Consider the following 12,848-nt stretch of genomic DNA (forward strand, 5'->3'; position numbering starts at 1 on the left):
GCAAAGACACAGACTTGCAGTTACTCCAAAGACTTCGCATTTCACCCAGTATTCGACACACTGCAGGCTCTCTCTCCCTAATAAGGGAGAAAGAGTTGTCTCTGGGTTTTCACAGTGAGCGGGAGACATAAACAATTCGCTGGTTTACGATGTTAAAAGTCCATTACGTTGCTTTTTTCGAGCTCTGTGCCCAAAGAACTGGGCACACAGCTGTAAATATTCCAACTCCCCCGATGACACACGGGTCTCCTGCCATGAGACCAACCTTTGATCCACCCGGCTCCAAAGCCCTGAGTTCCTAGGCCTCCAAAGCTGAGTCAGACAGGCCGAGCCCTTGGCACGCCGAAGAACAACGGGCAGTTATGAAACCCTGAGAGCAGGTCTCATTCCCGCAAAGAACTGTAGTCAGTGTGTAACTCCAGGTCAGGGTCTTCAAAAGAACCCTGAAAGGGAAAAATAATGATATTAAGAACATAAGAGATAGGAGCAGGAGTAGGCCAATCGGCCCCTCAAGCCTGCTCCGCCATTCAACAAGATCATGGCTGATCCAATCTTTAATCTTAAAGATGGAAATTCTTCTTCAAAGAATTCCAATAGATTTGTCAGGCAAGACTTTCCCTTGAGGAAACCATGCTGACTATGGCCTATTTTATCATCTGCTTCCTAGTAACCTGAGACTTCATCTTTAATAAATGACACCAACATTTTCCCAACCACTGATGTCAGACTAACTGGCCTATAGTTTCCTTTCTCCTGCTTTTCTCTCTTCTTGAAAGGTGGAGTACCATTTGTGATTTTTCAGTTTTCGGGAACCATTTCAGAATCTAGTGATTCTTGAAAGATTATTACTAATGCCTCCAATATCTCTTCAACTACCTCTTTCAGAACCCTGGGCTGTACACTTCTGGTCCAGGTGTATCTACCTTCAGAATTTTCTGTCTCCCAAGAACCTTCTCTCTAGTAATGGCAACTTCACACACTTCATGACCCCTGACAACCAGCATACAGCTGGTGTCTTCCACAGTGAAGACTGACCCAAAATACTTATTCAGTTTGCCCACCATTTCCTTGACCCCCATTACTACCACTGCAACTTTGTTTTCCAGCAGTCCAATATCCACTCTCACTGCTGTTATACAATTTATGTATCTGTAAAAACTTTTGGTATCCTCTTTAATATTGCAACCCTATCAGTGGGGCTCATACACCAACTTGGCTCACTAGCTGACTCTGCTAACGGTCACGTGATTCGGTAGTGAGAAGGCCACCTTTCATAAGCAATACACGAGTAGAGTCGGTAGATTTGGGGTTCAACCAAATAGGAATGTTGAGATGTTTGATTTAAGGAACCTCAATTTGAGCGAATGTTGTGTAAATACTGTCCATACACATGGACAGATTATACACCAGGATAAAATTACAGAAAATATATTTACCATTTTTCAACTTTATCAGTTACCGGATAAAGCAACATAAAAATAAAAGGGCCAATTACAGTTACACCGGTGAAAATGTGCAAATAAACATTATAACTCGTTTCTGTAGTAACTGGGGGTAGCTTTACTCATGGTGTAGAATTCTCCTCACCAACCACAGGTAGAACCCCTTCTTGGAATCCTCTGCCTTACAAAGCAGTACTCGTAATAGGGTCTCCCCTTCAGATGAGATCCTCAAGGCATCTTCCCTGGTGCTCTTTTCTTCAGACCTCCCACCAAAAGACATCAAACCAGACTACTGCCCTTTAGAAAACTCTTCCGGTCCAGATCTCGAGAATGTCCCATGTCATCCCATTCCTGATTAGCTAACATAACATTCCAAAGTTGGACAACATGATCCCCTCATTTTTAGCCGAATCCAAAACACTCTTAAAAGCAGGACACGCAGCTTTTACAGAAAAATGCTTTAAAAAAAACATCAGCATAGCAGTAGAAATCTTAACCAGGGCGTTACACGTTATTGGCCATCTTATTTTCACAATCTAAGTTTACCTTCTTAATGACTTATTTTTAAAGTTCCTTTTGTTGGTTTTTGAAAGCTTCCCAATCCTCTAAATTCCCACTAATATTTGCTCTATTATATGCCCTCTCTTTGGCTTTTATGTTAGTTTTGACTTGTTAGCCACAGTTGTGCCATCTTGGCTTTAGAATACTTCTTCCTTTTTAGGATATATATATATCCTGTGCCTTCCTAATTGCTTCCAGAAATTCCATCCATTGCTGCTCTGCCATCATTCCTGCCAACTCTCATGCCTCTGTAGTTCCCTTACTCCAATGCAGCGCTGATTCATCTGACTTGAGCGTCTCCCTCTCAAATTGTAGGTTGAATTTGATCGTATTATCATCACTTTCCCCTAAGGGTTCTTTTACCTTAAACCCTCTAATCAATTCTAGTTCATTGCACAACACACAATCCAGAATAGCTGACCCCCTATGGGATCAACCATGAGCTGCTCTAAAAAGCTACCTCATAGGCAGTCTAGAAATGGAATCCCCTCATGGAATCCAGCACCAGCCTGATTTTCCCAATCTATCTGCATATTGAAATCCCCCATGACAATTGTAACAATGCCCGTTTGGCATGCATTTTCTGTCTCCCATTGTAATTTGTAGATCACATCCTTTCCACTGTCGGGGGGGGGGGGGGGGGGGTTTCTATACAACTCCTATAGGGGTCTTTTTACCCTTGCAGTTCCTTAACACCTTCTGACCCTATGTCACCTCTTTTTAATGATTTTACTTCTTTTTTCACCAACAGAGCTACACCACTCCCTCTGCTTTCCCACCTGTCCTTTCAATACAATGTGCATCCTTGGGAATTAAGCTCCCAGCTATAATCTTCTCTCAGACATGATTCAGTGATACATACGAAATCATGCATGACAATCTGTAACTGTGCTATGAGTTTACACGTTCATCTACCTTATTCCATATACTGTGTGCAAATTTAATACTTTCAGTTCTGTATTCACCATTTTTGATTTTGTCCACCTTTTACACTGCAACACATCCTGTTGACTTCAATTTTATCCTATCAACAGTCTCTCCTCACTACACATTGCATCTATTTGTAAACCAGCTACCTCATCTTCAGCACTATTATGCCGGTTCCCATCTCTGTACCAAATTAGTTTAAACCCTACCGAACTCTAGCCAACTTGCCCACAAGGATGTTGGGCCCCCTCTGGTTCAATGCTGCCACATCAAATTCAGATTATAAACCAAGGAAAATTAATGCTTACCTTGTCTCCACATTGAATGGAAGATCTGGATCTCCAACAGGGAAATTTAAACCAAAACAGTTGTTTCAGAGTCAGGTTTAAGGCCAAATAAGTAAATGATTCATGCTGTCTTCAGTGTTTTCCCTGCAGTCTTCTACTCTCTGCATACTTTGGTTGATCCAGGATACCAGACTCCAGGCTCTCCCTCAAATGTACAGGTCTACTATAGAATCAAAGATAGCTTAGTAATGAGAAGTCACATGGAATAGGGTTTATGTGCAACAAGTGTAAAATAATGGTTGAAAACATTATAAAGTTTGTATTAGAGTGGGATGTGGCGAGATCAAATGCTACAAAATATAGTTGTTAAATATATGGAATAGCCAATTTCACACAATAGATGCTTTGTTTAAGATTAATTAAATAACATACTGATGTGCAAGTCAAGATAAAGTATAAAAATCACTGTCAGGAGAATTTGGCTTGTAAAGACCATAAAACATTGGAGCAGAATCAAGCCATACATCCCATCGAGACTGCTCTGCCATTTCATCGTGGCTGACCAATTTTCCTCTTAACATTCTCCTGCCTTCTCCAAGATTCAAAGGTTCCAAGATGTTGTTATTAATTTGAACTCCATTTTGCAGACACCTACACCTTAAGGCATTGGCTCTCAGTAGTATATTAGAAAGTTTCTGATAAGAATAGGCCATTCAGCCTAACAAACCTTGCCAAATTCCTAATCTGTTGAAATAACAATCTAGCTTAGATTGTAAAGTCTCCAAGGTACTACTCTCAATTACACAACTAAGTAGTTTGTTCCATGTGTCTACAACTCGCTGTGTAAAGAAATGCTTTCTGATGATAGTCTGAAAACTCCCTTTAACTAGTCTCCACCTATAGCCCCATGTCCTTGCTGATGGCTTAATTTTGAAGTAGCATCTGGCATCCACCTTATACCCTTAATGATTTTGAACACTTCTATTATGTCTCCTCTCATTCTACATCTACTTAGGCTAAAAATAATTAATATTTTCAATCTTTCTTCATAGCTCATACCCTGCAGACCTGGAATGAGTCTAGTTGACCTTCTGTGAACTCTCTCCAGGGACTTCACATCCCTCACAAAATATGGAGACCAAAATTTTACACAGCACTCAAAGTGTGGCCTCACAAAGGCATTATACAGCTCAAGAACACCTCTAGACTTGAACTTCAAAGAGTGCACTATACAGCCCAATATTCTATTAAGCCTTCCTAATCGCTTCTGTGCATTGTCTAGATGTGGATAGTGATGACCAAATCCTCTCATAGGATCCTCTCAAGACCCCCCACCATTGTATATTTATGTCTAATATTGCTACTTCTTGTATGTAATATTTTATATTTACTTACATTAATTTTCATCTGCCAATTATCTGCCCACTTAGAACACTACAGCACAGTACAGGCCCTTCAGCCCTCCAATGTTGTGCTAACCCATATAATCCTTTAAAAAAGTACTAAACCCACACTACCCCATAACCCTCCATTTTTTTCATCCATTTGCCTGTCCAAGAGGCTCTTAAATACCCCTAATGTTTTAGCCTCCACCACCATCCCTGGCAAGTCATTCCAGGCACTCACAACCCTCTGTGTAAAAAAACTTACCCCTGATGTCTCCCCTAAACTTCCCTCCCTTAATTTTGTACATATGCCCTCTGGTGTTTGCTATTGGTGCCCTGGGAAACAGGTACTGACTATCCACCCTATCTATGCCTCTCAAGTCCCAACTCTGCTAACCTTGCTTCATATGACTTGTTCTCCAATCCAGGCAACATCCTGGTAAATCTCCTCTGCACCCTCTCCATAGCTTCCACATCCTTCCTATAATGAGGTGACCAGAATTGAACACAATACTCTAAGTGCAATACCTCTGGATTTTGTTTGGATCTAACTATATTGATTCTGCTGCCTGAATGTTATCATCTATCCCCCTAATTTTGTGTTATCTGCACATTTAATTAGTTTGCCATGTGTTTATCCAATTCATTAATATAAATTAGAAACAGCAGCAGTCCCAAAACTGACCCCTGTGGAACCCCACCTTTAACATCTTCTAGGTGTGAAATGATCCTCTCACTGTAACTCATTTTCTGTTTTTGAGCCAATTCTGCACTCATTTGCACACCTTACCCCCAATCCCTTCCTCCCGTGATTTGATTATTGACCTCTTTTGGGGTACCTTGTCAAAAGCCTACCTAAAAGTCCAAGTAAATGACTCTATTGCTATCATAAATGTTAGTTGCCTCATAGAACTCCAGCATATTAGTAAAATATGATTTTCCCTTTCTGAACCCCTGCTAATCTGCCTGCTCTTATCAGCTTCCATAATTGCAGAACTTAGTAAGATTTGATGTGTAAAGGGGAATTTTGTCTTGAATAATTAGGATTGAATTGCTTATTTACCTTTCACCTTTTGTAGTTTAGAAGTGTGAAAGAGCTTAATTGAAGCTGAGAAGTCTTTACAGGATTTAATTTTCTTTATAGAGGTATTTAGGAAACATCATTTAAAAAGAATTGTGACAGGATTTTACAACCATGAACATACTCTGCGCAAAGGGCTGAACTCATCCACTCTTATTTCATATATTCATGAACAGCAGAAACTTTGACATTCACAATATCACATGTAAATTAAAATTCTTGATTTCACCTTCAAATGCTCACATTGTTTATTTAAGGTAAGAGATTCAAGAACAAAATCCACACAGACATACATACAAAAAAAAACTAAAAATAATGCAACTTTAAAACAAGGCATGCTTATTGTAATACATTATTGCATTATAAAATTCTAACTTCATACAAGTATGTACAGCACACAAAAATAAGTATCCATATGGATCATACATTTTTTTTAAAAAAAAACATACAGTTTTAAGACAAAAGCCCATCAGATATCCTGATTAAGACAAACAGTACTTTTTGCCCCAGAAGGGGTTTTGGCCTGGGGAATTATTCCACAATTTTTAATGGTTTTCACATATTTAGTCTCTTTTAAAATTTCAAACCTGCTTTAAAAATACCTGCATGAAAATATTTATTTTTTGTAAAGAAACAACAATGGAAGAAACAGCTACAATTCCTTGGGCTAGGAAATCAAAGAAAACTTTTTAAAAATCCCTCTTCACGAGAACTTTTAAATGCACAAAGCCTTGAATAATCAGATGGCCTCCATGCAGATTAATGTTAATGTATCAAAATGCTGCTATTGCAAACAGATGATATAGGAACAGAATAGGAATGTGAAGATGGGGATCTAATTATCTGGTCATCTATATTCACTCTTTTATTCAATTTAAGTTACTCCTATAATTCACGCTATTTATAAAAATGTTGTGAATTATAGACATTTCTTGTAGTTTGAGATTCCCTCCCACGCTCCCCGCCCCCAGCTCTGACCAATGATAAAGCGAGTCCCATCTTTCTGATACAACTATTCGGCAGATTTGTGATTGCTTCCCAAATGAATACTGTGTTATAGATTTCTATGAAAGATGCAAATTTTCCAAAATAAAAACACCTGAAAATAATAAATAGCTTTCTCATTTAGAACTTTTAAAAATAAAGCTACTAAGTCATTTTTGGAAGCATTGTTTTCCAAAGGCAAGTGCAAGTTTTAATCTTTTGAGTGTAAAATGGCAAGGATTGTGGGGAAGGAGGCAGAATCATGAATTGCTTAAAAAACATTTTCTGCTTGTCAATTTTATACACAAACTTGTGTCACTGAAGGATTAGAATTAGCAGTTGATTCTTAATAGCACAAGAAAATCTGGAAATACTTTTCAGCTTAAAAGTACAACTACAAAGTGAGTTGTTGAGGAATTATGGTCCTTTTATTAAAGTCCTGTAAAGACACCAAGAACCCAGGCACTTAACTTCCTTCTGTGGTTTCAGGGGAGTCTTATTTCGGTAAATGTAGTTTCTGTTCTATCATTTTTATCAACAGTTCTGAATAATGCTCAAGCAGAGCTCCCGTCTTGCCATTCTCCAGACATTCTGAAGGGGAAAGTGACACGCCCATTACAGCATCTGAAGCTGGCAAACATGCCACAGAATTCAAATGATTCCTCGCAGAGGAAAATGCATTACACAAGATAGTTATCATCTGGGACTTCACTTCCGGTGCAGCTTCACTGGATGTCACCTGTAAGATTGGATTGGGACAATATCTTTAAAAACATACATTTCCCTCTCAGTTTCTTAGGCAACAGCTGTTACCAATAGCCAGTTATCTTACATGAGTTAGATGCCTCACATAGGCTGAGAAAAAAAGCTCATCTACACTTGGTTTTCAAACAACAATCATGCATTATGTACCAGCAGTAAGCAGCAAGAAACAGTTGACAAATTTAATTTAAAATAATAGTGGAATACCAGTTGCATACTAGACCACAGTTATTTGGTGACAGTGAGACTAACAGTGGTGAACCCACAACTAAACAATCATAGAAACACAGAAAACCTACAGCACAATACAGGCCCACAAAGTTCTGCAGAACACATCCCTACCGTAGAAATTACTAGGCTTACCCATAGCCCTCTATTTTACTAAGCTCCCTGTACCTATCTAAAAGCCTCTTAAAAGACCCTACATCCGCCTCTACCACCATTGCTGGCAGCCCATTCCATACACTCATCACTCTGAGTAAAAAAAAAAACTTACCCCTAACATCTCCTCTGTACCTACTCCCCAGCACCTGAAACCTGTGTCCTCTTGTGGCAACCATTTCAGCCCTGGGAAAAAGTTCCTGACTATCCACATGATCAATGCCTCTCATCATCTTATACACCTCTATCAGGTCACCACTCATCCTCCTCCCCTCCAAGGAGTAAAAGCTGAGTTCACTCAACCTATTCTCATAAGGCATGCTCCCCAATCCAGGCAACATCCTTGTAAATCTCCTCTGCACCCTTTCTATGGCTTCCTGTAGTGAGGCGACCAGAACTGAGCACAGTACTTCAAGTGGGGTCTGATCAGGGCCCTATATAGCTGCAACATTACCTCTTGCCTCCTAAGTTCAATTCCACGATTGATGAAGGCCAATACACCATATGCCTTCTTAACCAGAGTCAACCTGTGCAGTTGCTTTGAGTGTCCTATGGACTCGGACCCCAAGAGCCCTCTGATCCTCCACACTGCCAAGAGTCTTACCATTAATACTATATTCTCCCATCATATTTGACCTACCAAAATGAACCACCTCACACTTATCTGGGTTGAACTCCATCTGCCACTTCTCAGCCCAGTTTTGCATCCAACCAATGTCCTGCTGTAAAGTCTGACAGCCCTCCACACTATCCACAACACCTCCAACCTTCGTGTCATCAGCAAACTTACTAACCATTCCTTCCACTTCCTCATCCAGGTCATTTATAAAGATCACAAAGAGTAAGGGTCCCAAAACAGATCCCTGAGGTAATCCACTGGTGACCGACCTCCATGCAGCATATGACCCGTCTACAACCACTCTTTGCCTTCTGTGGGCAAGCCAGTTCTGGATCCACAAAGCAATACCCCCTGGGATCCCATGCCTCCTTACTTTCTCAATAAGCCTTGCATGGGGCATCTTATCAAATGCCTTGCTGAAATTCATATACACTACCATATAACCATATAACAATTACAGCATGGAAACAGGCCATCTCGGCCCTTCTGGTCCGTGCTGAACACTTTCTCTCACATCACTCAGCCCATAACCCTCCATTCCTTTCCTGTCCATACATCTACATCTACTGCTCTTCCTTCATCAATGTGTTGAAGATGTGATCAATGTCACATCCTCAAAAAATTCAATCAGGCTTGTAAAGCACGACCTGCCCTTTACAGAACCATGCTGACTACTCCTAATCATATTATACCTCTCCAATGTTCTTAAATCCTGCCTCTCAGGACCTTCTCCATCAACTTGGACAGGAACATGGATGAGAGGGGTATGGAGGGATATGGTCCAGGTGCAGGTCAGTGGGACTAGGCAGAAAAATGGTTCGGCATAGCCAAGAAGGGCCAAAAGGCCTGTTTCTGTGCTGTAATGTTCTATGGTTCTAACTTACCAACCACTGAGGTAAGACTCACTGGTCTATAATATCCTGGCTATCTCTACTCCCTTTCTTGAATAAAGGAACAACATCCACAACCCTCCAATCCTTGGGAACCTCTCCGGTCCCCATTGATGATGCAAAGATCATCACCAGAGGCTCAGCAGCCTGGGGTACATTTCGTCTGGTCCCGGCAACTTAGCCAACTTGATACTTTCCAAAAGCTCCAGCATATCCTCTTTCTTAACATCTACATGCTCAAGCTTTTCAGTCTGCTGCAGGTCATCACTACAATCACTAAGATCCTTTTCCATAGCGAATACTAAAGTATTCATTAAGTATCTCTGCTATTTCCTCCGGTTCCATGCACACTTTCCCACTGTCACATTTTATAGGTCCTATTCTTTCACCCCTTATCCTCTTGCTCTTCACATACTTGTAGAATGCTGTGGGGTTTTCCTTAATTCTGCCTGCCAAGGCCTTCTCATGGCCCCTTCTGGCTCTCCTAATTTCTTTCTTAAGCTCCTTCCTAGTAGCCTTATAATCTTCTAGATCTCTAACATTACCTAGCTCTCTGAACCTTTTGTAAGCTTTTCTTTTCTTCTTGACTAGATTTATTACAGCCAATTCCTGTACCCTACCATAACTTCCGTGTCTCCTTGGAACGTACCTATGCAGAGATCTACACAAATATCCCCTGAATATTTGCCACATTTTTTTCCATACATTTCCCTGAGAACATGTTTCCAATTTAAGCCTACAATTTCCTGCCTGATAGCCTCATAATTCCCCTTACTCCAATTAAACGCTTTTCTAATTTGTCTGTTCCTATCTCTCTCCAATGCTATTGTAAAGGAGATAGAATTATGATCACTATCTCCAAAATGCTCTCCCACTGAGAGATCTGACACCCAAACAGGTTCATTTCCCAATACCAAATCAATTACAGCCTCTCCTCTTGTAGGCTTATCTACATACTGGAATTTAGAAAATATGTAGGTTACATACTTATCTAATCACTGGTTAAATGAGGCAAAGCAGCAGCAAAGATGTGAACCATATACAAATTAGAGGAAGAGGTGCTTGCTGTTTTGAGGAAAATCAGGGTGGACAAATTCCCAGGGCCTGACAAGGTACTCCCTCAGACCCTGTGGGAGGCAAGTGCAAAAACAGCAGGGGTCCTAGATGGATATTTAAATCATCCTGAGTGACAGGATACATACCATAGGATTGGAGGATAGCCACATTGTTCTGGTGTTTAAGAAAGGCTCAAAGAATAAACCAGGAAATTATAAGCCAGTGACCCTGACATGGGTAGTGGGAAAGTTATTGGAAGGTATACGAAGAGACCGGATATACGAGTATTTGGATAGACAGGGGCTGATTAGGGATAGTCAGACCTGATAGTAGATCAGGTCTAACCAATCTTACAGAATTTCAAGGATGTTACCAGGAAAACTGATGAAGGGAAGGCAGTGGATGTTGTCCACATGGATTTTAGCAAGGCATTTGAGAAGGTCCCACATGGAGGGTTGGTCAAGAAGGTTCTGTCACTTTCATTCAGGGTGAGGTAGTAAATTGGATTAGACTTTGGTTTTGTGGGAGAAGCCAAAGAATGGTAGTAGATGGTTGCCTCTCTGACTGGAGTACCACAGGGAGTGGGGCAAGGTCCCTTGTTGTTTGTCATCTATATTGTTATGACCTCAGCCCCCTCCTTTGTGAGAATCACAAGAGAGAGAGAGAGCCTTACGGTTTGGAATGTGGGCTGGTCGCTCAACAAGACAAAAGCCTTGGACATAGCCATTGTCTTGGGAGACACCTTTGTGGAATAAGGAACTGGCCTACGTGCAGACCCTCAGGGCAAGGTGAGATGCGTGATGGGGGAAAGATTGCTTCGCCCCCCGACCCTGATGGACATCGACAATCCTGCCAGTCCAGATAAAAAGTGGGCTGCCAAGGCGGGGCCTCAGACGCACCAAGGAGACACACGAAGAAGACACGATAGTGCTTCCCACCGGAGCGGGAAGCCATTTTGAAGGAAGCCACGTGCGTTAGATTCCGGATCGGGAGTCTGTGGCTGGAACCAAAGGACAAACCGTTTTAACTAACAACAGGGATTTGCTTCGCAAAGACGACGGGCAAGTTCCTTCTCTCTCTATCCAACACGTGAAATGTCAGCGGTTCCTGAAACGGGGAAGCCTGCAGACTTTGAGTGACTCTTATACCCAATTGGACTCAGTATCCCCTAGACAACGATAGAGCTCATTTTTGATTGATTATTACTACACCTGTGCTTTAGATTGAGTTTTGACGATGTATATGATCTGAATGTTTTGTAGTAACCATACGTTTGTGCCCCTTTATAAATAAAAACGTTTGGAAATAGTAGCACCAGGCTTCAGCGGGCCTATCTATCTTTGCTGGTAAGTCACCCGGTTACTGGGGAACGTAACAATATCAACAATCTGAATGATAATGTGGTTAACTGGTTCAGCAGCTTTGCGGAGGACAACATGACTGGAGGTATAATGGACAGATAGGAAGACTATCAAAGCTTGCAGTGAGATTGGGACCTGCTGAAAAAAAGGCAGATGGAATTTAATGCAGACAAGTGTGAGCTGTCGCACTTTGGAAGGATCAACCAAGGTAGGTCTTACTCAGTGAGTGGTAGGGTATTGAGGAGTGCGGTAGAAGAAAGGGGTCTGGGAGTACAGGTCCATAATTCATTGAAAGTGATATCACAGATAGATAGGGTCGTAAAAAAAGCTTTTGGCACACTGGCCTTCATAAATCAATACAGGAATTGGGATGCTATGTTGAAATTGTATAATATGTTGGTGAGGCCTAACTTGGAGTAGTATGTGCAGTTTTTCTCACCTGTTTACAAGAAAGATGTAAATATGATCAAAAGAGTACAGTGAAAATTTACAAGGAAGTTGTCAGAATTGGAGGACCATTGATATTACGAAACATTGGATAGGTTATAACTTTATACCCTAAAAACAATAGACAGTAGGTGCAGAAGTAGACCATTCGGCCCTTCGAGCCTGCACCACCATTCTGAGATCATGGCTGATCATCTACTATCAATACCCGGTTCCTGCCTTGTCCCCATATCCCTTGATTCCCCTATCCATAAGATACCTATCTAGCTCCTTCTTGAAAGCATCCAGAAAATTGGCCTCCACTGCCTTCCGAGGCAGTGCATTCCAGACCCCCACAACTCTTTGGGAGAAGAAGTTTTTCCTTAACTCTGTCCCAAATGACCTACCCCTTATTCTCAAACCATGCCCTCTGGTACTGGACTCTCCCAGCATCTGGAACATATTTCCTGTTTCTATCTTGTCCAATCCCTTAATAATCTTATATGTTGCAATCAGATCCCCTCTCAATCTCCTTAATTCCAGCGTGTACAAGCCCAGTCTCTCTAACCTCTCTGCGTAAGACAGTCCGGACATCCCAGGAAGATTATAGAAGATAAGAAGATTATAGAACATAGAAGATTAAGGGGAGATTTGATAGAGGTATACAAAATTTTGAGGGGTATAAA

General features: G+C 41.1%; 1 protein-coding gene across 3 annotated transcripts in view; it reads right to left on the bottom strand.

The window, feature by feature from the left end:
• Nucleotides 1–5,718: 5,718 nt before the first annotated feature.
• Nucleotides 5,719–12,848, bottom strand: part of LOC140716570 (mitogen-activated protein kinase-binding protein 1-like) — a 137,595-nt gene continuing 130,465 nt past the window's right edge. For all 3 annotated transcript variants that reach the window (XM_073029409.1, XM_073029408.1, XM_073029410.1), the window contains exon 31: nucleotides 5,719–7,406. In XM_073029409.1, coding sequence (XP_072885510.1) covers nucleotides 7,164–7,406 — 243 coding nt within the window. In that variant the 3' untranslated portion in view covers nucleotides 5,719–7,163. The remainder of the gene's footprint in view (nucleotides 7,407–12,848) is intronic.

This window comes from Hemitrygon akajei, chromosome 25 (genome assembly GCF_048418815.1).
Source record: "Hemitrygon akajei chromosome 25, sHemAka1.3, whole genome shotgun sequence".
NCBI classification, from domain to species: Eukaryota; Metazoa; Chordata; class Chondrichthyes; order Myliobatiformes; family Dasyatidae; genus Hemitrygon; species Hemitrygon akajei.